The sequence below is a fragment of the Raphanus sativus genome, chromosome 5, assembly GCF_000801105.2.
Source record: "Raphanus sativus cultivar WK10039 chromosome 5, ASM80110v3, whole genome shotgun sequence".
Classification (NCBI taxonomy): domain Eukaryota; kingdom Viridiplantae; phylum Streptophyta; class Magnoliopsida; order Brassicales; family Brassicaceae; genus Raphanus; species Raphanus sativus.
The window spans coordinates 36,854,048-36,881,891 of record NC_079515.1 but is presented as its reverse complement, the minus strand read 5'-3'; the positions used below and the strand labels follow the sequence as shown (position 1 = coordinate 36,881,891).

At 36.4% G+C, this 27,844-nt stretch overlaps 7 protein-coding genes across 23 annotated transcripts; 3 read left to right on the top strand and 4 right to left on the bottom strand.

The window, feature by feature from the left end:
* Positions 1-38: 38 nt before the first annotated feature.
* Positions 39-4,731, bottom strand: LOC108830333 (uncharacterized). Of its 15 annotated transcripts, none has more exons than XR_008934297.1 (9): positions 4,482-4,731; positions 2,560-4,211; positions 2,145-2,251; positions 1,679-2,012; positions 1,409-1,600; positions 1,222-1,287; positions 944-1,056; positions 792-858; positions 39-708 (listed from the first exon to the last, which is right to left on the bottom strand). XR_008934297.1 is itself a non-coding variant. In XM_056986001.1 (8 exons), the coding sequence occupies exons 4-8, from the start codon at positions 1,550-1,552 to the stop codon at positions 689-691; spliced, it is 423 nt and encodes a 140-aa protein (XP_056841981.1). In that variant the 5' UTR covers positions 1,553-1,600; positions 1,679-2,012; positions 2,145-2,251; positions 2,560-3,307; the 3' UTR covers positions 39-688. The 15 variants fall into 15 exon arrangements, 4 of the variants coding, with proteins under 4 accessions (XP_056841981.1, XP_056841979.1, XP_056841980.1 ...); XR_008934293.1 differs by having other exon boundaries at positions 1,222-1,600; positions 1,679-1,772; positions 1,955-2,012; positions 2,091-2,251; positions 4,482-4,730; XR_008934292.1 differs by having other exon boundaries at positions 1,222-1,303; positions 1,396-1,600; positions 4,482-4,730.
* A 640-nt stretch (positions 4,732-5,371) lies between these two features.
* On the bottom strand, positions 5,372-7,805 carry LOC108830343 (probable ubiquitin-conjugating enzyme E2 25). The gene is made up of 7 exons (XM_018603946.2): positions 7,738-7,805; positions 7,271-7,387; positions 6,528-7,184; positions 6,389-6,452; positions 6,165-6,304; positions 5,776-6,087; positions 5,372-5,665 (listed from the first exon to the last, which is right to left on the bottom strand). Exons 1-7 carry the CDS (start codon positions 7,780-7,782, stop codon positions 5,372-5,374), a joined length of 1,629 nt encoding a protein of 542 aa, XP_018459448.2. The 5' UTR covers positions 7,783-7,805.
* Positions 7,806-9,005: 1,200 nt separating this feature from the next.
* On the top strand, positions 9,006-11,418 carry LOC108861371 (metallothionein-like protein 3). The gene is made up of 3 exons (XM_056986003.1): positions 9,006-9,161; positions 11,015-11,062; positions 11,140-11,418. The coding sequence occupies exons 1-3, from the start codon at positions 9,112-9,114 to the stop codon at positions 11,237-11,239; spliced, it is 198 nt and encodes a 65-aa protein (XP_056841983.1). The 5' UTR covers positions 9,006-9,111; the 3' UTR covers positions 11,240-11,418.
* On the top strand, positions 9,175-10,693 carry LOC108826271 (YTH domain-containing protein ECT3). 2 transcript variants are annotated; one of them, XR_001945410.2, is made up of 4 exons: positions 9,175-9,653; positions 9,846-9,926; positions 10,011-10,223; positions 10,311-10,693. XR_001945410.2 is itself a non-coding variant. In XM_018599656.2 (3 exons), the coding sequence occupies exons 2-3, from the start codon at positions 10,047-10,049 to the stop codon at positions 10,464-10,466; spliced, it is 333 nt and encodes a 110-aa protein (XP_018455158.1). In that variant the 5' UTR covers positions 9,175-9,653; positions 10,011-10,046; the 3' UTR covers positions 10,467-10,693. The 2 variants fall into 2 exon arrangements, 1 of the variants encoding a protein (XP_018455158.1); XM_018599656.2 differs by lacking the exon at positions 9,846-9,926.
* A 1,684-nt stretch (positions 11,419-13,102) lies between the features above and the next one.
* LOC108830340 (proton pump-interactor 2) lies at positions 13,103-16,175 on the top strand. Of its 2 annotated transcripts, XM_056985996.1 has the most exons (8): positions 13,103-13,457; positions 13,555-13,960; positions 14,051-14,227; positions 14,321-14,467; positions 14,547-14,741; positions 14,836-14,934; positions 15,023-15,544; positions 15,626-16,175. In XM_056985996.1, exons 2-8 carry the CDS (start codon positions 13,619-13,621, stop codon positions 15,920-15,922), a joined length of 1,779 nt encoding a protein of 592 aa, XP_056841976.1. In that variant the 5' UTR covers positions 13,103-13,457; positions 13,555-13,618; the 3' UTR covers positions 15,923-16,175. The 2 variants fall into 2 exon arrangements, with proteins under 2 accessions (XP_056841976.1, XP_018459444.1); XM_018603942.2 differs by having other exon boundaries at positions 15,023-16,175.
* Positions 16,176-18,966: 2,791 nt separating this feature from the next.
* LOC108830334 (probable protein phosphatase 2C 39) lies at positions 18,967-21,664 on the bottom strand. Its single transcript, XM_018603936.2, has 6 exons — positions 21,439-21,664; positions 20,782-21,027; positions 20,446-20,722; positions 20,211-20,365; positions 19,985-20,134; positions 18,967-19,289 (listed from the first exon to the last, which is right to left on the bottom strand). Exons 1-5 carry the CDS (start codon positions 21,481-21,483, stop codon positions 19,997-19,999), a joined length of 861 nt encoding a protein of 286 aa, XP_018459438.1. The 5' UTR covers positions 21,484-21,664; the 3' UTR covers positions 18,967-19,289; positions 19,985-19,996.
* Positions 21,665-27,155: 5,491 nt separating this feature from the next.
* Positions 27,156-27,844, bottom strand: LOC108830335 (ethylene-responsive transcription factor 4; the record flags this gene model as incomplete). The annotated part of the gene is given in 1 exon segment (XM_018603937.2): positions 27,156-27,844. A coding segment is annotated over 1 exon segment (364 nt), but the record flags the coding sequence as incomplete, so codon positions are not given.

Genomic DNA, 27,844 nt, shown 5'->3' with positions numbered 1-27,844 from the left:
AGTGACTCTTAGTGGATCTAAAGCGAACTTAGAAAATAAGAGCAGATAAATGGGTAGTAACAACTTCCCCTAGCTGCATTTATTCATGTAGTATCCATCCTCGCCAATTACGCAAGCTGCGTTGGTGTACTCTGTCTTTTAGACTGTGTTTTTCTTTTTTGACTCTAAAAGTCAAAGCTTTATTAACATATAGATTTACATATTCTATGTCAAAGCATCGTTAACTATATGGATAGATTTTTCCATTGGGATCATTGGTATAGAAAAATCTCAACCCAAATTCTCAAAGCAATTACTCAAAGCAGTTTGTGCTTCGGTGTCTTTCTTCTTGATGTTCTCAGACGAACACGGTTCTGTGCTCTTCTTCCGCTTTTTAGAGCCACTGATATTCTTTTCTTGTGGGGTGTCAGGACAGGGGTTGAAACAAAGCTTAATGGTGTTGACGATATCATCTGCAGATGATCCAGCATTGGGATTTTCGAAGACAGGGACAGAATGTGAAGGAGCTTGTCTACATGGAAAGAAGACTGATCCTCTCAGCTCATTAGCAGTTTCTTCCTGCATAGTAGCTTGAGTTTTAAGATTCTCTTCATTCTTATTCAATGGTTCCTGAGTCACTTCACTTATCAATCACCACAACATCCTGCAACATCTCTTTCAAACCATCTTCTGCTTTTGAGTTCTCAACTTATTCAATGATATCTTCATCTACGAATAATGAAACGATGGTTCTTTATTAACTAACCAACAAACTCCTCAGTTATTATTATTACTCTTTGGTTCCTCTTTACCTTCAAGTAGACATTGCGTTATTGCTCTGGACTCCAGTTTCATCATCCTTTCTGGTTGTAATCGTAGCTATGATTAAACAAAAAAATATTAAAAAAAACTCTCATCATTACATGCTTGAGAAGAAAACATACTGTAGACAATATTCACTTACTGGAGTAGAGGTATTGTTACAGAAAGTCTCGACATCCTCTTGGGAAACTTTGTCCTCCACATATTCATTCTCTTCTTCCTCCGTCTTATAATCATACCTCTTGCAGTTGTAAACTATATGGATGAAACAAAAACAATTAGAAGGTTTCAAAGCTTATAACCAGGCTTTGACATTGAATGATAATCAACGAATTTCCACATAACAAAAAAAATCTTTCCTTATTGAAAAAGGTAGAGGATATGAATTAATTTGGGAAAATTAATAAAAGAGGAACATACACAGTGAAAAAAAGAAGAAATTAATGTTGTATTCTAGCTTCCGCTCTATCCAACCAAAGCTACTGTCTGAAATACAGTGAAACTAAAAGAGTAGAATCAAAGAGATTATTTGATGCAGTATCCAAACTTGCATAGTAACTGGTGGGTAAAAAGAGAAAAGAACGAAACCGATACCACTAACTATGACCTTGACATATCTCTGTTTTTGTAGCACCATATCCTCGTGACGGAGCTTGCCGGAGTCTCCTGCTGCAGCTCTCCTGTCTTTCTCCCTGGCGTTAAATGTGAAGGATTCATTGTCAAAGCCTTTCCGATGCGTCTCTTCCACCATGGTCTCTCCAAATAAAACAGCAAGTTATGCTTTGATATGTCTGTGTCCCTAATAAGTGATCATTATCCTATAATGAGATGACTGATACAAACACTTAAGTATAAAAGAGAGCAAGAGAATAGGTACCTCAATTTTTTGATTAGATGACATAAATCTGAACAATATTAAAAAGCTGAACTTTAAACACATGCAATCCGAAGATCACTGCTTCTCTACACAGCTAAAGTCAGAAACATTGGATAAAACAACAAACTTTACAATTTTAAACGAAGTTTGTCATCTAAAGAAAGCTATTAAGTAAACAGAAAAAAGATTCAAACTTTCATGGAAAATCCTTTCCATCAACTTCTTTTACCAAAAACAGAGACAAAATCAGAATCAAACTTCATGGCAAATCCTTACCATTGTCTTTTCCAGCCTATATAAACTATATATAACCCATCATCCACAATTCACAAGCCTGCAAGAAATAGAAATAATATTCATCAGTAGTTTCAACTAAGAACAAAACACAGATCTAATAAAACTCAAACAAAACCCAGATTTGACGTGGACTGTGGAGGAAGAGAGAGGAGACTGTACAGAGGATTACCACTGCCGAGTAGACATATGTAGCATACACCATTAGAAACCGACCCCTCCTCCTCTACCATCACCGGATCGCTCCTCTGGTTCATCTTAAGCTTTGGATTCTTCAACCTGCATCAAAATCAATATATTTTTGCCCTCAAAATAATTTCAAACATATAATTCTTTGTTCTACCTATGCTCTTTGCCCTCAAAATAATTTCAAACACCGTTTCTTAATATAATGTTTGTTATTAAACCCCTACAAATAACTGATCTACTTAATCAGATTTCAACAACATCAAATGGTCTAACGGTACAGCTAAGAAAAAAACGCATCCAAAATAATTCTTTGTTCTACCTATGCTCTTTCTATGTTATTAAAACATAGTAAACGGAAAAAAAAAAACTTTTCATATGCAAGTGTTATCAGTTTATACCTCTTCGTCAATGAGAAGCATCTCGACACCGAGTAGGACCTTCGTCTGAATATTCCAAGCCTCCCAGAAGTGGATCAGCCGGAACCGGACTTCGCCTTCGTGGGGTCCAAAGGTTACGTCTCTGAAGGAGATCACCTCGCCAACCTCGCCGGAGACGATGGATTTGCCCTTATCGCCGATGGGGACAGTTGATTTGTTCCTGACACCGATTCTTACACCAGAAGAAGCTCCGGTCTTCACGAACTGATGGCCTGGACTGGAAGAGACCGTCGCACCTTTTTTTGGCTTCACCAAATTCACATCGACGGGAGCGTCGCCGGAGTTGACGGCTGGGTTGACCGGACCGGCTGAGGCAGACGTTGTGACCGCTGGCTTCACCGAGGAGACGACGCCGGAAGTAACACCGGATTGATCACCGGTTTTCACCGGAGCGGAGAGGGCCGCCGCTTCGCTTTTCGAGTTCACAGAATCGATTGAACCGGTTGTCTTCATCGCGATTGAATTTGGAGAGAGGAAAATCAATTTGGATGTAAATCGAATCTCGTGAAGTGGAGGGTTTATAGAGGATCCGAAGGAGGCAGCCAACAGACCCCATTAATGGGGTTAATGGAGGATTAAAGAGTGCGAAGAGGTGGGGAGAAATTGATTTCACAGACGCTTGCCTCTGAAACAGATGGAAGAGGAAGATGAACAGGACTCGAAATTGGAGAGAGCACGCGGCGCTTAGGGTTTACGCAAGAAAGTGATGTGAGCATGGTTTGGTCTTACGGGCTGGGACAAACAACGCAACCTCGAAGCCCAGACTGAATTTCGGTTCAAGCCCATCAGAGAAAAGGAAGGCATGACGTGGAGGTTTGCTGGTCTCTCATTGGTCCGAATTAATTCGGTGACGTGGACACACTTTCCTTTCAAGTTATTTACCTTTTAGTATAGTATATATATTGATGTCAAGGCACATAGTATTTAAAATACTAAAATAGAAATGAAACACACGTATAATATAGACATAGACGGATAGACCCGCGTGGCATTACTACATGTCCTATGCAGTACACAGAATCAAAGAGTACGGAAGCCTACATACTCAAAATTAAGACATTTATTTATGCATGTATAGGTTGTACGGTGAGTTAGAAGCTTAGGAAGAACAATAACATGTGGCTCCACATGGAGTTGTGCTTCTCATCCTCTCCATTAATGGAGTCGGTGAAGTTTTTTTATATTTATTTATTTATAAAACAAGACAAAGTAAACCCACAAAACATAACAAGAATTAACAACAGAGAAACTATAGTATGGTGGTTGAGTGAGAACGAGTCAAATTTGTTTTGTTACTCGACCAAGAACCTTTCTATAGTTTTCTCCAATGTCTCTCTAGAGACAGCTCCAATGATACTATCTTTCTTCTCACCGGCTTTGAATAACGATCACGGTCGGAACGCTGCTTATTCCATAACGATTGGTTGTGTTTGGGCTCTCATCGGTGTTGATTTTGTAGAATTTGAACTTGCCTGCGAAGTCCTTAGCTAGTTGGTCAACGATGGGGTGAATCGTAGCGCATGGTCCACACCTTGGTTCCCAAAACTCGACCAATACTGGGACATCTGGTTTGAGAACCTGGGTTTGCCATTCTGAATCAGACAGGTCTGGTACTGCGCCATCAAACAAACATGTTCAGTTAGATCTCTCAAAGTGAATTACTTTCTTTTTTTTTGTGCAAGTCGTCCTCAGACTACTAAACTGGAAAAATCTAGTTTAACCTAACAGTTATAGATTCACCATCAGAGATGGTACATAGAGCCATATGAACCATTCGTTTTTTTAGCCGAAATTTTAGAGAACTATTTATAAACTGTAGGTCCCAAATTATTGATTTTAAAGAAAAAAAATTATTGATTTTTTAAAACTAAGATTAACCAAACCTGTGAACCTGACGTGAGAACCAACCGTAACTGCTGAAGCAGATAAGATCGAGGACGTGATCAGCAGAGAAAGCAGCAGGATTTTGGTGATGGAATCAAGCAAAGACGCCATTGAAGCAGACACACAGTTTCAGTGGTAGAGAAACGTTTGTTTGGTTTTAGCTGCTCGATTTGAAAGAGGCGAGAAACTGAGAGCACACACAAATGCGATGTGGATAATTGTTCTTTATGATTTAATCCTCGCCACATCATTCTTCACCATAGCGGCACCGTTGAAAAAAACTCTACTTGGTTAGACCGATTATGTTACAAAACCAATTCCGGTTAAATAACAACATACACCAATTCGTTTTTTTCTTTCCCCAAGCTTTATAAACTCGTATCTGTTTTCTAAAATTTAATTAAATACATAAGTATCAAATGACGAAAGTGAAATGTTATGAAAACTTTGAGATGTGTGACATGTGTCGCAACTTAGAATTCAAAAGAAACTGAGCGTATGTTTTTTTGACTATTTGAAAACACATTAGAACACTATTATAATTGCATTGTTGCAGTAAAAAAATTTCATTGTTTTGTAATTTTTAACAATTTTCAACCAATAGCAATTCAATAATCTCAACTAATTTTTAAAAAGATTTACAATTTTTGCATATAAAACATAAAAAAAAATATTTTGTGAAACAATTTTTTCTCTCTAAAACGCCTATCTTAGCAGAAAAGAGTAAATAAGAAAAAAAAAAAAGAGGATCCATGCTAATAAAGAAGGCCGTATGAACTAAGAAGTCCTATCGTGTTCAAAAAAAAAAAAGAACTAAGAAGTCCTATGCTCTGGTTCTTAAGCAGAATAAAAGAAGCAGTGGAGCTAACTTTGAAGAAACCCTACCTCTCTACTTTCGTCTGCTACTACTCTCTGCAACCTTAGTCTCTGATGGTTTATCTTCTTCTTCTGGTTCGAGACCAAGGACGCCTAGAAGAATGAACTCCTTCAACAAAATCGTGTCCACAAAGGTAGCCACATCTGTCATAAACTTCTCAGAACATTTCTCATCACTCACTTCCCCCTCTTTTACCTTTCCCCTCACCAAAGATGCCACTGGAGCTCCGTTTCTATAAGCATTACAGGCCTTCAACACGTCATGAGCACAGCTGAAGAAATGCCCATACGAAAAGTCTTCAAAATACTGTGAAATTCAAAACCAACACAAGAATCAGAGCCTCGAGATCTTTTTTATCTTGTGACACAAGAAACAGTGTAGATGTATGAGTTTTAAGCCTTTCTTTTTTTTTTTACCTTGGGTGGCCTCCGCATGTTGTAGACCATCGTCTTCAAAGAAAGTAAGAATGTGTTTTCGCTGTAAGCTTTAGAACTTTTCTCCCCGGATGCAGAACCTGCTGACCTCTCGTAGCCAGGCTCGTTGAAGTAAGGTTTTTGATTCAAGATTAGGCCTTGGATTGAGACAAGAACCTGTAACATAGTAGATTTGGTGGGGTTCCACATCTGACTCGCGGCACCACTCCAAGTGCCGAGAAGACTCAGACAAACTTTCCCACTATTGTACAAATTGGGGTTGATTCTTAGCCCACCAGAATGGTAATGAACAAGCTAAACAAAACCAAAAAAAAGAACTTCACAATGAGACAACAAAACACACACTTTAGAGACAGTTCAAAAAGACATACCGGTGGTACAGAAGGGTATGTATCTGGAAAGAAGATATCGAAAAAGAAGAGACCGTCATGGTAAGGAGTTCCATCAGCTCCAATAATCACCGCCCTCAAAAGATCCATCCTAGACTCATAAGCTCTGACAAATATCATCTCTGTTGCAACAAAACAAAAATAAAAAGTAATTAAGTAAGTTGCTAATATTAAGCAGTGTATGTATTGTATATTATTACACTAACCTGGCAAATCATTCTCAAGAATCCTCCACTCTTCTTGTATCCTTTTAACCCATTCCTTTGAATGCTGGAAGTAGGACAAAATAAATAGCGTCAGTTATTAAACATTCAAAAGAACATTAATTGTTTAACTTATTGCAACCTTCGTTGAAGCTGTTCCATTGGAAGCATAATGGTGGTCCACCAAATCGTCGACGATGTCAAATCTTTTGAAAAACACAAACTTGCCAAGATAATCGTCCATATTTCTCTTAACTCTGCACGTATTCGAATCTGAAATAACCTCTTGCACCCCATGCCGAGCATTATAAATTCCTTTTGGCTTCTTTTGTGTGGGCAGAAATGCACTAGAAGAAGAAGAAGCAGGAGCTGGAGCTGGAACAGGAGGCTGAGGGTTAAGATAAATCTGTGGCAAAGCGTAAGCAGAGTTCGGTGTGAATCCTTGTAAAGCACTTCCTTTTTTTGGTTTCTTGGAGCTGCTGCTGATGGTAGGTTCTGGTTCAATACCGTGTTCTTCACGTGAAGATTTGCTGGTTCCACTTGGTTTAGAATTTGGAAGCCAATCCATTGTCACCTCCACACCAGCTGGGAGCTCCTTCTCCTTGGCATCAAAAAGGGCTTGATACTCGGAGACGTAATCATCAGCCTCCTCCTCCTCCTCTTCCATCTCATAGCCATATTGATCAGAATCGTCTTCGTAGATCAAAGAGTCTGGGTCTAGTAAACTATCTGATAGTGGAGAGGATCCAGGATCGGACTCATTGTTGTTAGTTGTGTCATAACCCTCACTAGCAGATTCCTAATGACAAAGATAATGTCGTTTTTAGCTGAGAAAGGAGTTATCACACTAATGAATAACATGGAAGAAAAATCAAAACACTTAACCTCTAATTGCTCATCGTCAGAAAGGGATCCCACTTGTATAGCCTTCCCTTTGTTCTTATTATCAACACTGTTGTTATCAAGAACATCACCGTTTTGCATTGCACCTGGAGTTGTGTCCTACATAATATCCAATTGATTAGCAAAGCCTTTTGCGAGTTTTGTACAATTATTTAAGCAGTTGAATGTGTTCCAAGTAAAAAAGAAAAAAAGAAGTCAATCAGCTTAGAATGCACATCAAATAAAATAAACAAGATAAGTACAACTTATAATAATCTGAATACTAGAACAGTCAGTTAGGGTTTTTAGTGATCACAATAAACACAGCCGATCGGGAAACGAATACGTTTCTTTCGGGTGTGATTAGGTAAATCGGTAAATTTTGGGATGCACAGTACTTAAACAGATTTACCGTCTAGTAAACCTAGATGGAGTAATTAAATAGATGCAAATTCAATATGATCATTAACCTTGTTAGTTGGCGTTAGAGTTGTACAAACGATCTCAGGCTCCATTGAAAGATTTCCAGAGAATTGGATTTGCCACACCACCTTAGAGAAGTAAAAGAAGAAGAAATCGAAGATATATACGCTTCTCTCGTCTAGCCCTATTTAATCATAATCATAATCATAATCCTAATTAAATTATAAAAGGAAAACTTAACTAGAAGCGTTTTAATTTAAAGCTACTAGTATATATTAAATTTTTATTTAAAGTTATTATTTGCTAATTTGTTTTTTAGCTCTGCGTTAATTTTCAACAAGTCAATACGGAAAGTTTCCGTCGGAAACTCAAGTCTAAGATGATGTGGCCAGTCCTCATTGGGGGGTTCCGATTTTAATGCTGACATGGATATATCAGCAGTGATGATTAATGTAGCTCATTCTGCTATTGTAGATGCGCTTGTAGCCGCAGGATGTAAGATAAAAAAAATATTGGGTAAATCCAACGGATGGGAACTCTTCTATTTAATAATCATAGCAAATCCATGTAAAATACTTTATGATTTCGATCATGAAATCTATCAAAGACCATAATGTAGATTTGTTCTAATTCAAGCCTAGCACTCTCGGAATTTGTCGTTTACAAAGGCATATTTGTAGCGATGCATTTTTTTGAGCCGAACGAGTAGTCAATCTGATTTCTGATACCACACCAATTATTAAAAGCATATGTATCGCAATGTCTTTTTGAAGTGAAGGAGTTGTGTCATCTGATATACAATCTTGGTTTCTGATAATTTTGGCGTAGAAAACTCTGGAGACTGGAGAGTGTTCCGGGTGAAAAAATCATGCGAGATTTTCTGGTGAATATTAGACAAATTGAGCAAATATTATAACATATATCACAAAAATAAAATTTTAAGAAGTTTAAATTTGAAAGACCATTGTCACAAAAGTAATGGTAAATCATAACGTAAGTTACGTAAAAATCAAGTTTCTGAATGACGAGATTATATAATACTGACTTTGGTAATTTGCAGTAAGTTGTAGTTATCGCAAGAATTTAAATTTACCTCTTCCTTAATCCAATATTCCAAATCTATACTTAAGCACGAAAGAAAAGCAGTAATGGATTACCAAAAAAAGGAAATGGAGGAATAATGGAATATATATAGTGGGAAAAGAGTGAAATGGACATGAGAGGTTGGCAATGAAAGCCTTCTCTTCTCCGTAACCCAAAAATATTCGGTTGCCACATAAACTTGCACAAGATTCTCCACTGTCTATCCATGTATAAATTACATAACAATTGAAGTATGGTCACAAAGCAGAACAAGCAACACAAAACACACACAAGACCTGAAACAACTTCAGTTAAGAAAAGAAAAAAGAAAACAAATCATGTCGGACAAGTGCGGAAGCTGCGACTGTGCTGACAAGACCCAGTGCGTGTAAGACCAGCCGCAACGGCGTCTCACACCAAATCCTTAGCTCGTTAACATATGTTAACACGTGTGGGAAATATTAAAAAAAGAAGGAATGGTAAGGATCAATCCTTAAATAAGGGGTTTACGGATCGAGTCCGTATCGACGTGGCATCTAGTCATTGGGCCGAGCAACGTAACGAATCCGTACCCCTTCGACTTCGCAGTCACCTTGTCGAGGATCAATAATCTCCGATTTCATCCTTCCGCCGAAGTCCCGCCGCATCACCAGCGAGTTTATCTGGCCGGATCCAAAAAATTCGAAGAAGAAGTCGAAGAAGCGATCCAGTTTCTTCGATCTGGACGAAGAATTCGAGGCTGATTTCAAAGGGTTCAAGGATGATGATTATTCTTCTTTTGACTGCGAAGATGTAACCTTCGCGGATGTGAAGAAGCCCTTTTTCTTCACTGCACCTACCAAACTCGTAGCTTCCCGTCCAACCACCTTTGCCACCACTGGTAACATATTTTCAGATATTCATAAAGTTTCAATTTTAATTCTAAAGGGTGGATGGATGATAAAGTTTCAATTTTAATTCTAAAGGGTGGATGGATGATAAAGTTTCGATTTTAACAGAGATAGGATGTGTGTGTTTTGCTAAAAAGTGTTGCCCTGTTTGATGTGTGTGTTTTGCTTCTCTGTTTCTTCAGCTATGGTTCATGAGAAGAATCTTTTGTAGCTTGAATCCATAAAAAATCAGTCAAAGATGAAACCCAATTCTTCTGTTCTCTGTACGAGTCTAATCCTTTTCTCTGTGTGTGTGTGTCTGCATTTGCCTTCCTTCTACAGAATTGCTAATGGTGTTGTCACTGCAGGTAAACGCTAGCTCTCAGTTCTGTGGAGTAGCGGAGATGATAGGACCTGTGGATTTTGAGAAGAGCGTTGATTACTGGCAACAAGACAAATGGAACGGACAGTTCCCGGTGAAGTGGCACACCATCAAAGACGTTCCAAACAGTCAGTTCCGCCACATTATATTGGAGAACAATGACAATAAGCCTGTGACGAACACTCGAGACACTCAAGAAGTAAGTCCTCTCAAGCTTTCTTGTGTTATAAGATACATCTTTTTTTTAAACCAACTTGCAGAATCACAACCTAAAAAATAACTACAGGTGAAACTAGAAGGCATTGAGATGCTGAAGATTTTCAAGAACTACGATGCTGAGACTTCAATCTTGGATGATTTTGGGTTTTATGAAGAGAGGGAGAAGATAATTCAAGAACGGAAGGCAAGAAGGCAGCCAAGCTTGCCATCTACAGGAGAGTAGGAGAAAACGAACATAAACCCGCTGCTGCTGCTGCATTGCAGACAGACTTTATCAAGAACATGTCTAAAAGTTTTGCTCAAGTCGTCCGCTTGGAGGAGGGAAGTTTTACACTGTGTTATAAATTTCATGGTATTCAGTTTCCAGCTTCATAGATTTCACTGTTGTTATGTTTTAGGATTTTGTATCAATCGCTGAAAATTGTTGGGTTTTGTGGTTTTGTTACAAAACGCTAAGGACTCTAATTAGAGTAACACCATTGGACTTGATCATTTTGATTAAGTCCTTAACTATTCAAAAAAACAAAAAACAAAAAAATTAATGCTAAACTAATCTTAAGGACTCCACAATGGAATCCACCATTGTGGATGCTCTAAGTCTTCTCTCTTTCTGTTTCACCACTCTGCCAAAAAAAAAAAAATCTCAATATTTGTTGATGAATCTGAACGTTTTCTTATGCCCAAGAGACTAAAACCTATGTGTTCTTTCTGTTTTCTTACTATGATCTAGAGATTGCGATTGACCTATGCTTTCTCTTTATCTAACTGCAGGAAGAAGGGAACCAGCTACACATTCGACATCGTCGAGACTCAGGAGAGGTAACTGTAGACGATGGTTACGGTTATGGACTTATGGTGATGGTTATGTTGATGATGATTTTGGTTTTGTTTTGCAGCTACAAGGAAGCCATGTTCATGGACGTTGGTGCAGAAGAGAACGGTTGCCAATGCAAGTGTGGCTCTACCTGCAGTTGCGTCAACTGCACTTGCAACTAGAATCAAAATGTAATATGAATAAATGTTGATGTGAGCTCATCTAGTAAGCTCATATCTTTCTTTTTTTTTTTTTTTTGTTCACTAAGCTCATATCTTTCTTATGACTCATAGTTTATGGTGTGTGATGTAATCGGTTTATGGCCCCTTATAATCTAATATATCATATTATCTACATGTTAGTTCTCGTTGTCTTGTCTCCATGCCCAAGAATCTTGCATTTAAAGTTTGTTGACTTGATTTGCGGTATATATTTCAATTTTGCGGTATATATTTCAATTTATAATTATAGCTTTTAGTCAATAAAACGTACTTATTCGAGAACTTTAACGGGTTATAAACTGTTGACACATTTTGTTTCTGTCCCGTCCGTTGCTTAACTTCTCTTTACGTAACGTGTGTCCACTAAAAGGCAATTTCTACTTAAACTTTGATATTTGATCAACTTAAACTTGCCCCGTCAGTTTCCTACTGGTTTTGGTATGCGATAAGGCAAGCAACTATGATATTGATCAACTTAAACTTTTATAGTAAATGGATTTTAGGAAACGTTATGGGTATGGTCAATGGCATATGCTTTCTCAGTGCAGTGAGTCAGAACAATTTTATCTAGAACGATCGTATTTATGTCAAGTTATGGTCAATGGCATATGATTTGTCAGCATTTAATACTATGATTCATACGTATGTTATTAACGTAGTTAAAATATATTTTTTTGACAAATCGTAATTAAAATATTTCCTGAATAAAATAAATATTGTTTTATCTTAGTCAAGAAATAATTTTTTTTCTTTAACCAAATCGTTTTGGCTTAGTAGTAAAGAAAATTTTACTTGCAACTTTCACCATGTATTCGATTCGTATGACCACACCTAACCGTGTCATTTAGATGGATTAATTGTATATTTAAACATAAGGTGTCATGGAATTCTCCACAATTATAAAAAAAAACTTTTTTTTGGCAAAATATTTTAAATATTGCAATTCATAAAATAGAAATAGAATTAACTAGTCAACCCAGTCAATAGTTAACTTATATGGTAATATGAGTTGACTTTGACCATCATAAACTAACTATTATGGAAAGAATTTTTTTTTCTTTGTCAATAAACATTAAGAGGCAATATTTCCAGGTCAAGTAAAAGATATTCTGCAATATAATGATATTGATAATAATAAAACTATTTTCTTATATTATATTACATATGAATTCATAAAATAGAAAGATAATATTACTCCATCGTACATAAAAATGCATAATTTTTAAAACATAATTCAGAACAATATATTTTAATATTTTCAGTACATTTCATTAACTAATAATTAATTAAATTTAAAATATTTTATTTTTATCATTTATACTTAAATGCATCTTTATTTATGATACATATTTACTACACACCAAATAACTGAATTGAATTGAACAACATAAATTTTAATTTATAAAAAATTAATAAATTAATAAATTAATAAATATCATAGTTCTAATATTATTAATTTAAAAAGTTTTTTTTAGTAGTAAGAGTTGACATTGTCAACAAAAAAAAAGAAAGAGTTGACTTTGACCTCCCAAACTTTATGGACTGTGTTTTTTCTTCTTATCACTAAGAACCTGCCCTTTCCTGGTCTAGAAAAATATATTCTGTAATTCATGATATATTATACTAATTACTGTTTTATTGACTGTAATTAAAAAAGACGTTTTTCAAATTTGATTAGATAAATCACATGGAAATATTTTCTCTCCTTAAATAGAGGGTGACTATTGACTAAATCTACATATCCTAAAAATGATATTTCTAGAGATTCTTATTATAAAAGTATTAAAAGACATGAGATTTGAATACATAGCCAAAAGAAAAACCTGTCTGAACCAATCTCTCCTCTTCTCTCTCTCCATTGATAGAGAATAAAAAACAGAGTTTCTTTCTCTCTCTTTTTAAAGATCTTGGACAGATACATAAACTGAAACTTACAACTATTGAGAACCCATATCTCCTAATATCTTGCTGTACAAATAATCTATATTTGCAAGGTGTGAAGGAATGCTGTGGAGTACAGTTAATAAAGAACGAGTCGTAACGGCGGAGTAGGAACGATTTAGGTTGCTATTATTAGTTAATCCAGGATCCAAGATCCGTTATCCGATCAGATTTCATATTCAGACAAAACCCTAAAGATATTCTGAAGAAACTGTTTGAAACTCATTTGATTTCCAAGGTAAATTCCGACAACTTTTTTTCTTTTTTACAGCCCCCCTATAAGGTCAAACACTGTCTTAAATCTCTCTCCTCGATTCTGTCGTTTTCTTCTTCAGATCTATTGCCTCGATATCAGTTTCATTCTCGCGGTTCTTACAGTAAGAAACAAGAACCTGAAAAATGGGTGCGCAGATTATACTCTGTGACGGCTTCGAGGTGGTGTCTCCGCCGGAGATGAGCGACCTAATACTCTTCGGAAGCGACCAATCAAGTGGCTCAACCTGCGGTGAATCAACGGTCACCACCGAAGAAGACGGCACTGTGTTTTCAGGAGATAGTTCGCCGGGAGGTGCTGCTGAAGAAGAATGGCCTGAAGCTAATAAGCCTTTCTCGTTCTACTTCGTTAAGCGACCGGCTTACGATGATTTCGAGATCAAAGCCAAGATCAACGAAGCTGATTCAGAGATCTACCAGTATAATAAACTCCGGATTGATATCTCAAATGCTCAGAAAACCGAAAGGGTGAGCCAGCCTTTTGGTTCTTTCTTTGTTGCCCTAATCGTGTTGCTTGATGTTTACGTTACAAAATTTATTTATTTATTTTTTTGGTAGGCTGAGATTTCGTCTTTGTATGCTAAATTGGAGAGTTTGGGTCCAAAATCAGAAGGATATAAAATGGTTTTCGAGGAGAAGAAGAAGGAGTTTGATGCTCTGCTGGAAGCTCTACGTAATCAACGGTGCTCTAGCACAGACCAGCTTTGCTTTTCAATGGACGAACTCAACCATCTTGTGATTCTTTAAATCCTTCCTTGCGTAACAAGAAAAAGGGTTTTTTTTTTAGTTTGCTGATTGTAGACATGTTTTAATGGTGGGTGGATGCAGATTTACATAGCACACTACGTGATTGAACATGGAAGCATTGGTTTGGAGGAAGAACACTGGGTGCTTAAAGAGACAGATAAGTCTAACGAGATAGTATCAAATGAGGATTCTCTTGTGCAGAAAGAAGCTTCCATAGACCGTCTCAAGGTAAAGCTCTCTGACTTATTTGGTTTCACCAACATTGTTGAATCTAATGATGTGAGTTGTTTTGTTTTGACCTCGTCAGTTAATGGCTGTGGAACTGAATGAAGTAAAGAAGGAGCTTGAAGCCACTACATGGAACATTAACCGCTTGAGTGAAAAACTGGGACAGATTCAGAACAAGATGATGATGTTGGATGTGGAAATGGCGCACGTACTTGAGCTGAGAGACAGATCATATGAAAGGATTAAAATGCTGAGGATACAACGAGACAAAGGGGTATACAAGCCTTTTTGTCTCTTTCTTAGTTTTGCTTTATTTATGGATAATGATCTTAGAGATGTAATTAACATGATGTTATCTGTGTTGTTAGAATGCTGCGTATTTCCAGAGCCTTGCTGTTATGAGGAAAGCTAAAGAACTAGCTGCTTCTGGAAACGTTAGAGATCTTGAAGTGTTCTCTAGCTCCGAGGTTTGTTTGTTTAATCTAATCTAGATCTTGAAGTGAATGAGACTCTCAAGAAACTGTTCTTGATTCTGTCTATTTTTTTTGGTTATAGGTTGATAGATTCATGACTAGTTGGAACAATGACAAGGCTTATAGAGATGATTACGTGAAAAGAATCTCTCTTTCACTCTATGAAAGAGAGCTGAGTTTAGATGGACGGATTAGAGATCAAGAAAGCAAAGCTCAGGTTGTTCAAGAAAAGCAAGCTTTAGTGAAGAATAAAAAAGAAGGAATGGTGGTAATGCACAAGAGGCATAGAGAAGACTCCGGCTCCAACTCGTCTCAAGATGGAACTGTAATCACTGCTAAACAAAAGAAAGAAGTGAGGAAGAAGGTGATAGATTTCAACAGGTCAAGTGATGAAGAGAGTGTAGTTACAGATTTGGAGTTCCCGGTGTATGAGAACCCGAAAAAGCAAGAAGAAGAGGTTGATGAAGAGACTATGAAGGAGATGAAACGAGAAGAGCAGCTAGAGAAAGCTAAGTTAGCAATGGAAAGGAAGAAGAAGCTACAAGAGAAAGCTGCTGCTAAAGCTGCTTTAAGAGCTCAAAAGGAAGCTGAAAAGAAACTCAAGGCAAATTACATAATATATCATAATCTCTTTCTATTCATTTATTCTGTTTTTTTCTTTTTTAACTCTTTATTTTGTTTTCAGGAGTGTGAGAAGAAAGCTAAGAAGAAAGCTGCAGCAAACTCTTCTGAACTAGACAAATCACAAGAAGTAAGCAATGAGCTGGAAGAGGTTAGGAGTTTAGCAGTCTCAGGGAAAGAGAAGCAGAGATCAATGTTTCCAAAGAAGAGAAGTTTCAGGTACAAACACCGTGGAAGAGGAACTGAAGCTCTCCCTAAAGCCATTCTAAACCGTAGAAGAGCACATCAATACTGGGTTTGGGGAGTTTCATCTGCTGCACTTGCTCTCGCTCTCTCCCTTGGCGTTTTACTTTTACGGTGAACTGAAGAAGGAAATGCACACTAAAAGGGTTTTGACTTTACCTGATTGGAAGGAGGAGCTGCTTAATAGACTTTCAAAGTTAGCTTATAGTGTCATACCCTTAGATGTTAGTTGATATGTTTCTTTTATTGTGGTCTGAAAAAACAAGAAGCATTCACTATATAGTGAACACTATGGATTGAAAATCCACTTTATAGTTACAGTCAAGAGACTTGATTGATTACATCTCCTGAGAAATTACAAATAATATCAACAGAACTCAATTTTAATGTCTTGTTACATGAGCCAAAAAGCTAAATCTAGTATTTTTCACAGAATGGTATAACAACTAGTTTTAGAAATTTCAAGAGATTCTCTAATGCTCCTCTGTTTTTACTCTCGTCTTCCTTCATCTCTGCATAAACTCATTGGTTGTGTTTGAAATAGAAGTACTTGAGTGATCTGCAGGAAAGCAAATTAAAGAGAATCTAACTCTTGACGTATGGGAAAAGTAACTATGTCAAACACCTACGTGCTTATTGTAATTTGGCACAATCAAACTGACAAGTAAGCCTTTCTTAGTAACATAAGCATCTTAAATGGTCCACAATTAGAACGGCCAAATAACATTATGACGAGGGCAACAGGATTCAAGAGGACAAGTCGCTGTGGAGCTGAAGGATGTGAGTCAGCCTCTCGACACGACGAGTATAGAGGTGTGGAGGAGCTGCATCAGCTAACTGGCGGCGAAAATAAGTCACCGTATGTGTTGCTCCTTGAAGATTTATGAGTGAACATAAGTTACATTTGATTTCAATTTGCTTTTATTAGCTTAAAAAAACAATGGATTAAGCTACGAAAAGTAACAATCGTTTTTGTTTGTAGATATCTTCAAAAACTGCATGTATACAAACGTAAATAGGCATTCTCCTCTCTGTATACTTTAAGAAGAAATTACCTGTAATCCACGCCTGCTCTCTCGGCCCATGGGTCTCATCCCATCCGACAGTCGGTCGTTAGTTTTTCAAGGCTCGAAATCATTGTTTACTGACCCTGCAATCACCACCCGACTTTTCCCCATGCTTTGGCCTCACTTACACGGTATCGCGAATCACTTCCCGATAGGTCAACCATCTTTTCATTATTCCAGCCCAAACACGCTTAACTCTGGAGTTCTAAACGGATGTGTGACGGAAAAGGTAAGTCAACTTTGATGACATACGTAATCAAATCAATTCTCTTAAGTCTTTCCGTATATCACACAACTTGGGATGTTATATTAGTATCCAAATCTCATTAGATATTAGATAAAAATATAGAAAAAGTCTAATATTTATATCATGCTTAACTCAACAAATCTGTAAGGGTTTAGACACAAAGCAGACAATATTATCGTTTAGCTTTAGTTGAACATGTGGCTGGCATCCGATTTGATTTGACTCTAGTTGAACCTAAGTTTTCATGTATTTGTTGAAATTTAAGTGAGATTGAATTAGATATAAGTGTTTAGACACAAAGCAGACAATATTATAATTTAGCTTTAGTTGAACATGTGGCTGGCATCCGATTTGATCTGACTCTAGTTGAACCTAAGTCTTCATGTATTTGTTGAAGTTTAAGTGAGATTGAATAAAATATATATATTAGACTTTTTCTATCTAATATCGGAAATATATATATTAGACTTTCATCTAACATATACTTTTGTCGAGAATTACCAAGTTGGGTTATTGAATAAAGTTCAATTGATTGTTTTTAAATAAATTTTTCTTTGATTTTAGTGTTATGTACTGCTATCTACTTATGTATTTCATCAATTTTTAAATGTTATTATTAAGTTAAATACTTCTATACTTTTATAAATATTTTAAATTTTAGCATTATTTAATTTTCAGTTTTATTAAATAATTGTGTTATTCAACTATCAGTAGGTTTAGTGTAATGTTTTTAAAATAAATAATGAAAAAACAATAGAAAATAGAAAAAAATTGATTATGTGCCATTATATTGAGATTTGAAGATGATTTTTATATTGTTTATCTACGTTAAATTATTGATCAGTAGTGATATGACAGATTCATATTTCATAATAAATTTAGAAAGTATATTGAGTGATAAACTTTTAGATTATTTTCCTTCCAAATATGCTTATAAGTGATTTTTTGTAATTTAAGTGATTTTACACTAGATCATGGAGTAGGACATGTTAATGCAGTTTTGGCTGGACTCGGTGGAGAGTTGCTGCTAGACCTAGTTGCTAGAGGTATCATAGGTAAGTAAGTAATTAAAAAAGGTACTTGTGGATTTTGTTTTTGGCTTTTGTTGATATATGGTTTCTACTAGTTCTAAGAAAAACTTAAAATCTCAGTGGAAAGTAATTTACAAAGAAATAAATGATCTATGGAAAAGTGAAGTTGCAAAAAAAAGTTATGTTAGAACTGAATGTAAAGAGATGATATCTAGTAAAATTTGTTAATGAGTTTCAAGATTATATTGCACTAATTATGTATATCTTATGACCCTCATAGGTGTGAAACCATAAATCAATATCATCTACAATATAATCAAATTTTGACTATGGTTTACAATTTAAACCCAATAATTAATCTTTTGAATACCCCAATAATCATTAAATACGTGAAAAGATCAAAAGTCTGTAAATGTCCATTGAATTAACATTTTTAACAAAAGGGAGATGAGGGTTAACGTGACGTCCAACATTATTAACTTAACATATTTTACCTTTTTCACTTTGTTCTCCACAACATTTCAAAAGTATTACTTCTTCCTTGCGCTCAATAGCGCTTATAAAACGAAAGCCAAAATCATATAGTTCACCTATAAGCTTATGCTAAAAACAATTCAATTCTAGGCATTGCCAAAAATTGAAGATGGAGGGATTTAAATGGGAGATGTGAGAAGAAATGGGCAAACAATTATTTTATTTATGTTTAAACAAATGCAGCTTTGTAAACCCCAAAAGCCTCGAGTCATAGATAATAGATTCAAGACATGAGTACAGTTTGGCATGTGAAACCTTTTATGTCATGTCTCTTTCACTACCCACTACTAGCTCTAACTATTTCTCTTTCATACACTGCTATAATGTATAAGTAAGAAAAAAGTTACAATGTTTGACCAAAAAAAAAGAGAACAAAGAAAGCCTCGACTGTTAACTTTTATTCCCACAGTTAACAGTTGGAATAGAAGAAAAAAAAGTAGAAGAGTAAAAAAAATGGTGATTATTTCATCTTTACAGAGGAAAAGCCAATGCTGTGTTTCATGTTGTGAGTCTTTAGCTGCTCCAAACTCAAAGATTCTTTACTTGTTTCAGAGCCAGTAAGAATTATGAAAAAATGGAATCAGCAGACGTCTCTCTTCTTCCCTCCTGTCAAAGAATAAAAACGACAGGGTTAAAGACAAGTAAGGATTTTGTCATTTTAGGTGGTACTTTATGTGAAGAAAATCTCTTTTGAGCAGAGAAACTCTAAAACATTAAAAATCACAGCATCTCTATCAAGAATTGTTCCAAGTTACGGTTGCATTGACCTCCTATATAAAGTGACCTCAATTGTTTACTTTCCATCTTTGTCTAGGTGGGTCCAAACAATAGATGACCACTAAGGTTGCAACCAGAGGAACCCAATAGTCTACATCAACAAAGGTTGTCACCATTTATTAGGGTCTTTGTCTGCTTCTAATGATAATATGAAAGTTACAAGAGAGGACCATGTGTAAATGATGATCTCCAGCTCTTCTTAAATGTGCTATATGTTCTGCTTGTAGCCAAAACCACAGAAGGCTTATGCAATAGAGATAACATTTTGAGAGAGGGGGGAGTAAGCATATCACGTAATAAAGTATTTATTCCATTAGAGAAGTAAAGTGACTAGTGGTACTGAATCCTACACCAATATATATCTACAAAAGTTTAGTTATGTTTTCATACTCTTGCATCTAGTTATGTTAAGTGATCTTGTATGTTTCAAGAAATGATTATGATGTGTTTTTAACTCTCTAGTCTCGACTGCATCCTTGTTATGTGTAAGAATAATGCTACTTAAAAAGGAGCAGACGACTAACCGTGAAGCGAGCTCACTGAAACTTCACGACCACCACTGAGATATCATCTGAACTTTTTCTTGCAACAGCCTCTTCTGCAAGGTGCTTTGCTGCAGACTTTGCATCTTTTATTCCCTTAACCGAGTCAACCGCTTCTTGGTTAGACATGACCTATAAGATTCTAAATAATCAGCCAACAGTACTAGCTAGTGACTTGTTGAGAGTAATATTGTGATAGAACTAAAACCTTCCAAAGTCCATCACTTGCGAGGATAAGAAACTCAGCATCATCACCAATGATCTCCACTGTAACATATGGTTCTGAACTCAAATGCATCTTCAAACTCTTATCACCAAAGGCTCTTGTGACAGCCAGTTGACCATCAACTCTAGGAACGTCCCCTGAATGTTTTCAGCAAAAACAGAACTTCAAGCATATGCAACAACAGCAAGACTAGAGTATATTAACTAAAAGAAGATACCAGGAAAGTTTGAAACGAATCCGCCTCTGTTCTCTACTTCATCTTTCTCCATGTTTGGCTCATGATCAACAGAGAGTGCCTTGGCAACACCACCTTTGCAAAAAACAGCTCGAGAGTCACCAACGTTAGCAACAACTAACTTCTGACAGTTGATTAATATAGCAGTCACAGCAGTGGAACCACCCTTCCCCAAGTCAGAAGCTTTGTCCAGAATCTTAGTGTCTGTTATGTAGTAAGCTTTCTTGATCGCTTTCTCAGGTTCTTGCCAGAAATTTGGCTGCATGCAAGCTTTTTATATAAGTTCATATTCATGCAGGTTTAGAGAAGTTAACCTACCTCTTTCAAGATGTTGTCAAACAAATGGGAGCACAAGTAGTCAGGAATCTCGTGGCTGAGATGGCCATCGAATATAGCAAAGAGGCCAAGCTCATTGTCATCGACTTCTTTAAACTTGGCTACCACGTAATCCTCCATCTCGTGGAGAGCTTTCCCTTTCAACAAGTGGAAACCATGTGTGATCTGCTTTGACATCTTGCTCTTGCCTTTCCCTGAATCTGCAGACGTACCAAGCCCAACTTTCTCCTATACCAAAAAAGATAATAACAGAGGCCAAGTTTCTTGTTAGAAAAGACAGAGTGTTGAAACCCTAAGTATGTCTAGTATTCAGATCCAACAAGCTTATCTGGATCTAACGGATACATGGACTGTAGATACTTATAATGGCTAGATTGTCGAAATCTCGAACCGCAAGCGATATTTTCAAGTAACGTGGGAATGAAGAAAGAACCGAGAGTATCGAAACCCTAATTATATCAAGAACCGTAAGCTCGTAAGCTCATCTCGGATTCCAACAACAACAAGCTTGTCTGGCTCTAACGGATACATGGAATCCAGCTACGTTTGATCATTCAAATATAATAGCTGGTTATCGAGATCTTGAAACGTAAGCGGGTTTTTTTCCAAGAAATGTGGGAAACAAGAAAGAAACAATACCATGACGGATTCCTTCATCTTGTGGAGAACTTCCTTACCGGTCATGGCTTGAAGATGAGAACACGATTAAAAATGTAATATGTTGACGTAATACAGAACAGGCGTAAATGCATGATTATTTTGTTTGGAGTGAGAGAGAGAGAGAGAGAGAGAATGGCGGGGAAGATGACACGAACGTCAGTAGTTGCAAGTCAGCTTCGGTCGCCGCTTTTTGTGGCTGCTATGACTGACGTCTCGCCCCCACCGTTGTTGCTAAACCTGTAACTAATAAACGGCCGAAAAATGTTTCTAAATGATACTTTACATGGGCCGTTAAGTGGGCTCTACGAGATTTTGTTATTATTCCTGTCTGGATATGGTTCGGTTATTTGCGAATGGTTTCAAACCAAGAAGAAAAACACGTACTGTAGTATATATTATATTCATGTTTACAAATATATTAGTTTGGGTATTTTGCTCTCTTGGAGAAAAGTTCGTGTTATTCAGTGTTAAGTTCATATATCTGATTCCATATGAGTAAATAAATCCATTCTCACTAATTAATCAAATGTACAATTGGCCTGGTTTATATAAATGACTCAATTAGACCAACCAGATACGCCTTAAACCAAAAGAACCAGAAATCGGTTTATATACTACTACTATACAAGTTCAAAAACACTATTTACATATTTGTAATTCTGTCAATATATATAAAAAAGGAAAACACTCCATCTAAATCAAGACTCCTGTCTCTCTCTAGATTTTTTGGCTCCGCCTTCTTTCTAGAGACAACCGACGAATTTAAAGCTTCCGGCCGGTGGGATAGGCTTCCACAGCCACCCCCGGTCTGGCCTGTCCGCCTCTACTGTTTTTTTCTTTTCTTGTCTAGTTTTTTTTGGGAGTTATCACCAGCTTCCGGCGGCGCATCATTTCTTTGATGGCCGGTCGGCTCTGTCTCCGGCGTTGTACCTACTAGAAAGGGTAAACAGTCGGCTTAAGGTTCTGGTGCCGTGCGGTGGTTTTGTTCTCGCCGGCGGTTCTTTTGTTTGGCTAATCGGAGAGTCCGATTAAGAATTTGGTGTTTCGGGTGGCTTCGCTTCGGGATGAGATCCTGTTTAGTCTCGGTGAAGCTCTCCGAGGAAGGAAGCCTAGGGGAGAAGAAAATTGATCTGGAGGTTCGGGAGGCGATCTCGGGACTTTCCCGATGACGAATTCCGCCTAGTTTGAGCTCCGGTATCGATGTTGTTCGACGCGGTGGTTCTGGTTTCGGAGAGACCCGGCGAAGCAGCAGTTTGTTTCATTTTCTTCGACGTCGGCTTCGGTCGGTGGATCGCGATTCGATGGAAGTGCGACGCGTGTCTTGTCGATGTTGTGGTTTCAACACGTGGACGTCCATGCGTGTTCTTTGACGCGTGGTTTGGAGTGCCGCGTGGGTTTGAAGACTGGGCTTCGACCCATTGTTTATCTTCTTTATTTGTGTTTTGTTGTTTACTCGTTTATGTGTTTTTAAGTCCATAATAAAATCTTAGTTGGAAAAAAAATAAAATAAAAAAGGAACTGACGGCGTCACTGTAAATGTCAAAAGGACACGTGAAGCCCAATAAGCTTTCCTCGAAGTTTCACCGAAAGACGACAGTTCAGCGGACCTAACGGCACTTTAACGGTAGCGGTGACCTCTCACAATCAATTAACGAAATAAATAAATAAATAAATAAAATGAAAGGAGACACGAATGAGTGTTACCGTATGAATATAAATACATACGTAAATGGAATAAGTGGTCCTTGTTTTGTTTGCAGAGTTCCAATAAGGTGTTTTGTACTAACAACAACACCAACACGTGGCTCACGCGCCGCGTCAACATAGCACTTGGACCCTATAGCCTATGGACCTACTTCGCGCGCGGCCACACGTGGGAATATCAGCGCACTCAGCCGACGCAACCATCTTCTATTGTGACTGTCTGTCACGTTACGACATCATAAAGCGCCACCTGTTCCCATAATTGGTAACATGTGTCCAGGTGAAGCAACTACCGTGGCAGCTTCCCATTGGTTGGAACTTTTTAACAAAATTTTCTCATCCGTGTATTCTACTCCCTCTGTTTTTTAAAATGTATGTTTTAGGAATTTTTTTTGTTTCAAAAAGATGTATTTTTCATATTTTCAATGTAATTTTTGTTAACTAATTATGAATAATTGTGAATCTCAAAAACATTAATTGCATTTCTTGAAATTTTATTAGTTTAGAAATATATGAAATATAAAATAACAAAAAACTATACACTAATAAGTAAATTTTAATATGTTTTATTAAAAAGTGTGAAAATCTCAAAATATGTATTATTTAAAAACAGAGGGAGTATTCTTCTTCGTTCGAACTCCTACTTTTTTATTAGTGATATTTTTTGCCACAAATTGCATTGAAACTTAATTCGATGAAAATGCCATATAACTCCCTATTATTAAAGCCAAATTTTCTATTGAAAGTAAGAAAAAGGGCTACAGCATGGAAAATTAAGAAAAGAGCAACAACAACAAAACACTAAACTGTACTAACAAAATTGCAAAACAAAGATAATCATTCTAAACAATTTTGACTAGTCGAACAGTGAAGATACTCAAAAGATAGCAGAAAGAATGACCTACCAGCACAACAACAACTGAAGAAGCTAAAAGCTAAAAATACCATATAACTTAATTTGTACGTTTATTTATTCCAGATTTGAAGTCGTATAAAGATTTTCTTTTTAATTTAGCTAAGAAAGAATAACTTACAAAACTCTAATTAATGTTACCCCGGTTATTGATGTTACTTTTGAAACTAATTTTGAAACTGTACTTGTTGGGTCTGGGAAGTTTGATTAATGCAGTGTACCATAAGTGGTTGTGTTAGTTCTATATATAATTATGGCACTGTGGTAGTAAATATCAGAAAGAGAGGGGCGAACAAGCAATAATATGAATAGTAAGTGTGGTGTAAATGGCCGACTTGGCATCGGGTGAGAAGGAAAAGGAGGGAAAAAATCTGGTTGGTTGGGATTGAGATTCTGGATGACCTTAGTATGAAGCGTGTGGGTCCTAGCCCATGTAAAGCGGCCGCCGCAGCTAATCTCGTTTCACACGTGTCTTTAACCTTTAAATGAATTATTCCCACTATAGTAATATTTTAATACGTATTTATATCTGTAGCTTTTTAATAATTGTGATTTGATCTTGATAGCGGTATCTGCAACTAACGTGTATCTTGTTTATTCTAGTACTCCGTATAAATTTATCGCTTTATATAGTTTTTTTCTTTCGAAAAAACGAATTTTTAAGGGAGTAAACAACATCGCTTTATATGGCTCATAATCTTACCATTTTTTCTTAATCAAGCAAGAATTTTTAATAATCTGAAATTAATTATTATGTAGTTCTAATATAGAAAGTCAACGAGAGTGAGACGACAAGATGATAAAATGAGGGACCAAAATGAAAATATTTAAATGTGTGGAGTACTCACGTAAACTAATGGGTGGGTAATAAACAAATATAATAGACTACTACAAAAAAAACAGTGAATATCAAACTTTATCGGACGGTGGAGATGCACGTGAAGACAACCAAGAATCCCGACATAAACCTCGTCAACAGGGAATTTACATCCCATGCCCCTTTCATGCGCGCCGGCCCTAATACTCTCTGTCTACTGTCCAATAATCTTATCACTTGTGTAATACATTAGCAAATCAAACTATACGGTTGAAACACTTTGTATAAAAAGAGTTATTCTTCAGTTCACCCAACCAATATAAATCATTCATTTCACAATTAATATCTTTTAAATAAGGAAATAAAATATTGTCAAATTATTTTATGTTTTAAAATAAATAAAATAAAAACAAATATAAATAATAGTAGTTACAAAAAGTAATTTAAAAAAAAAATATTTTAACATTTCCAAAGAATAAAATAAATCCTAAATCCTAAATCATAAATCCTAAACCCGTGAGTATACCCTAAACCCTTGGATATATGCTAAACCTTTGGATAATCTTAAACTCTAAATCTTAAATTCTAGTATATGCAAAAAAAAAATATATATTTTAACGCCGTCATCGAAATACTAAACCCTAAATCCTAAACTCTAAATCCTAAACCTTTGGATAAATCCTAAACTTTTTTTAGAATTAAGGATTTGGTATTTTTAAGATTTAATGTTTAATGTTTTTAATTTAAATTTTAGAGTTTAGGCTTACTGTTTTGATGACGGATTTAAATTTTTTTTATTTTTTTTGCGTATATTGCTATTTTTATTTATTTTTAACATTTTTATTTTAAAAACATAATATAACTTGATAATATTTTGTTTCCTTATTTAACTCTAGATTCACTCTATGGGTGAACCCAAGAATAAGTAAGTTTTTTTAGCAATTTTTATTTTGCTCGCTACCAATAGTTTCCATCAATACTAAAGAAAAGAGGAAATGTGGGCACCATTGTCACTGATTCGGTCTTTTGAAAAGGATTACTTGTGCTGCTTCACCGTCGGTGCCGCCTCACCGTTTATTTATTTTTGATAATTATTACTCCAAAATGTTCAGATCCATCCACGTGGAAAAAGAGTTGAATCTAACCATTGGATCTACGCGGGAATCACGAAGAGGTGGTTTCTTTGCCTTTTTGATTGCAGAGTTGGGGACAAGAATCCAATCAAACCTATCTTCTCTACCTCTCATTATGAAGCCGATTTCTCCCACACCTTCTTATACGTCGCCGTTTTGCTCCAGCCCACAACCATTACCATTTTCCTAACCGCATTTCATCTTACACCAACCCGTATTCAAATGCATCGCATTATCAATACTTTCACAGAAATAAACAATAATGTGTTCACGCACAAAATCAAAACCAGTGGAAAGAATAAAAAAAACTTATTAACCAACCATATCATGTCCATATAGGAAAATAATAGGGGGTAATAAATATTTTATAAATTATATGACTAGTTTAACGGGTATAATGACTCTAGAAACCACTCAGTTTTATATATTTTTTGAAATATCTAAATAGTGAGATATATACATAGTACCATTAATCTTGATAGGTTGGTATTGTTAACCAGTATATTCATATAAACAAAAACAAAACACATTGCTAGTTGTTTTTTAGATTATGTTTTTACTCAGACGGAGAACCTTTTTAATTGAGAAAATAATAACTAGTACCTTCTCTTGTTATCTGGTATTGAACTTATCTTTTGAACAGCAGAATCTATCTATTTAAAAATCTAGGTTCTTTCTGTCAGAACCTAAGAGTATTAATATTCGTTCATCTTCTTTTTTATTCATTCATCTTTTCGAACAATTCATTCATCTTTCGAAACTCAAATTTCGAACTCAGCAATTAGAAGAAAAGGAGTAGTTCGTACTCTTTATGCAGTCCCTAAATGGTGACGTAAACGGCAATTATTTTTTCTAAAGTACGCAGAGAAAAAGGGCTCCACACACGTCGGCTGCGTGTCTGCTGGAAACTTTCTTTTTGATTTTTTAGAAAAATGTCTGCTGGAAACTTGTATTGTATCTATTTAAGTTTTATCATATACTCCAACTTCAGTTATTTTTGCGATTTTACCAAATCAATGCCAAATGAAGAAATAAGTAATTTCAGAATTTTTAATCAAACTTATACCAAAAAATAAGTGATTTTAGATATTTAGAAACAATTGCGGAGTGAAAAGTAAGATAAACATAATTACGAAGATTACCAAATTATTGATATAAAATTTGCAATAACAAAATAAAAGGCTACAGAGGAACAACATGGTGAAACCAAGTCGCAAAAAAGCACACAACAAAAGTTCAGATCTCCAGTTATGTAATAATATGTACATAACGATCCATGTCAGCTAAAATTATATTCTTCTCTCCCGATTTAACTTTTTAAACCCGATAATAATTATTGTAGAGTGAGAGAATAAAAAAAAACTACGAGAAAAACGAACTTTTCTCAGCTCCCAAACAAAAAAAAAACGCATAACCGTCGGAGATGAACACGACCACGACCACCTTCGATAAGTTCAGGCCTGTTCCGACAGAGGAGGCAAGTTTAGATCTAGATCTAACGGCTGAGATCTCTTCTCCATCACGCCTTCAAAATCAACAACCGACGACGAATCAGAGTCGCTCCGAGCCACACAAGCCACCTTTGCAGCCACATGCATCATCGGCGACCTAAAAGCTGACGCCACCGGAGGCTGAGCACGACCTCCGTTGCCGACTCCCATAACGTCAAAGAAGTAAACAGGACGCGCCACCGGGATCTGATAGCCGCCGCCGAGGCGAAGCTCGAGCTGAGGCGGAACAATACCATCACTCGCCGGCGTAACCGCCGTCGGAGGAGAAGCGCAGTCAAGGGTGCTGCTCTGGCTAGGGCTACGCTCG

Bases quoted from the DNA above. Each gene is read 5' to 3' on its own strand.
- LOC108861371 (XM_056986003.1), top strand. From the start codon at position 9,112: ATGTCGGACAAGTGCGGAAGCTGCGACTGTGCTGACAAGACCCAGTGC. The intron at 9,162-11,014 runs GTAAGACCAGCC...ATCTAACTGCAG, and splicing joins GCTGACAAGACCCAGTGCGT to GAAGAAGGGAACCAGCTACA. The intron at 11,063-11,139 runs GTAACTGTAGAC...TTTGTTTTGCAG, and splicing joins ATCGTCGAGACTCAGGAGAG to CTACAAGGAAGCCATGTTCA.
- LOC108830333 (XM_056986000.1), bottom strand. From the start codon at position 1,552: ATGGTGGAAGAGACGCATCGGAAAGGCTTTGACAATGAATCCTTCACA. The intron at 1,057-1,221 runs GTATGTTCCTCT...TCATCCATATAG, and splicing joins TTTCTTCTTTTTTTCACTGT to TTTACAACTGCAAGAGGTAT. The intron at 859-943 runs GTAAGTGAATAT...GTTTAATCATAG, and splicing joins GTAACAATACCTCTACTCCA to CTACGATTACAACCAGAAAG.
- LOC108826271 (XM_018599656.2), top strand. From the start codon at position 10,047: ATGATAGGACCTGTGGATTTTGAGAAGAGCGTTGATTACTGGCAACAA. The intron at 10,224-10,310 runs GTAAGTCCTCTC...AAATAACTACAG, and splicing joins ACACTCGAGACACTCAAGAA to GTGAAACTAGAAGGCATTGA.
- LOC108830343 (XM_018603946.2), bottom strand. From the start codon at position 7,782: ATGGAGCCTGAGATCGTTTGTACAACTCTAACGCCAACTAACAAG. The intron at 6,453-6,527 runs GTTGCAATAAGT...TCCTACTTCCAG, and splicing joins ATGGAACAGCTTCAACGAAG to CATTCAAAGGAATGGGTTAA. The intron at 5,666-5,775 runs GTAAAAAAAAAA...TGAATTTCACAG, and splicing joins ACATGCGGAGGCCACCCAAG to TATTTTGAAGACTTTTCGTA.
- LOC108830334 (XM_018603936.2), bottom strand. From the start codon at position 21,483: ATGACCGGTAAGGAAGTTCTCCACAAGATGAAGGAATCCGTCATG. The intron at 20,723-20,781 runs GTAGGTTAACTT...GCTTGCATGCAG, and splicing joins TTGACAACATCTTGAAAGAG to CCAAATTTCTGGCAAGAACC. The intron at 20,135-20,210 runs GTTTTAGTTCTA...AGAATCTTATAG, and splicing joins CAAGTGATGGACTTTGGAAG to GTCATGTCTAACCAAGAAGC.
- LOC108830340 (XM_018603942.2), top strand. From the start codon at position 13,619: ATGGGTGCGCAGATTATACTCTGTGACGGCTTCGAGGTGGTGTCTCCG. The intron at 13,961-14,050 runs GTGAGCCAGCCT...TTTTTTTGGTAG, and splicing joins ATGCTCAGAAAACCGAAAGG to GCTGAGATTTCGTCTTTGTA. The intron at 14,228-14,320 runs GTGATTCTTTAA...GGGTGGATGCAG, and splicing joins TGGACGAACTCAACCATCTT to ATTTACATAGCACACTACGT.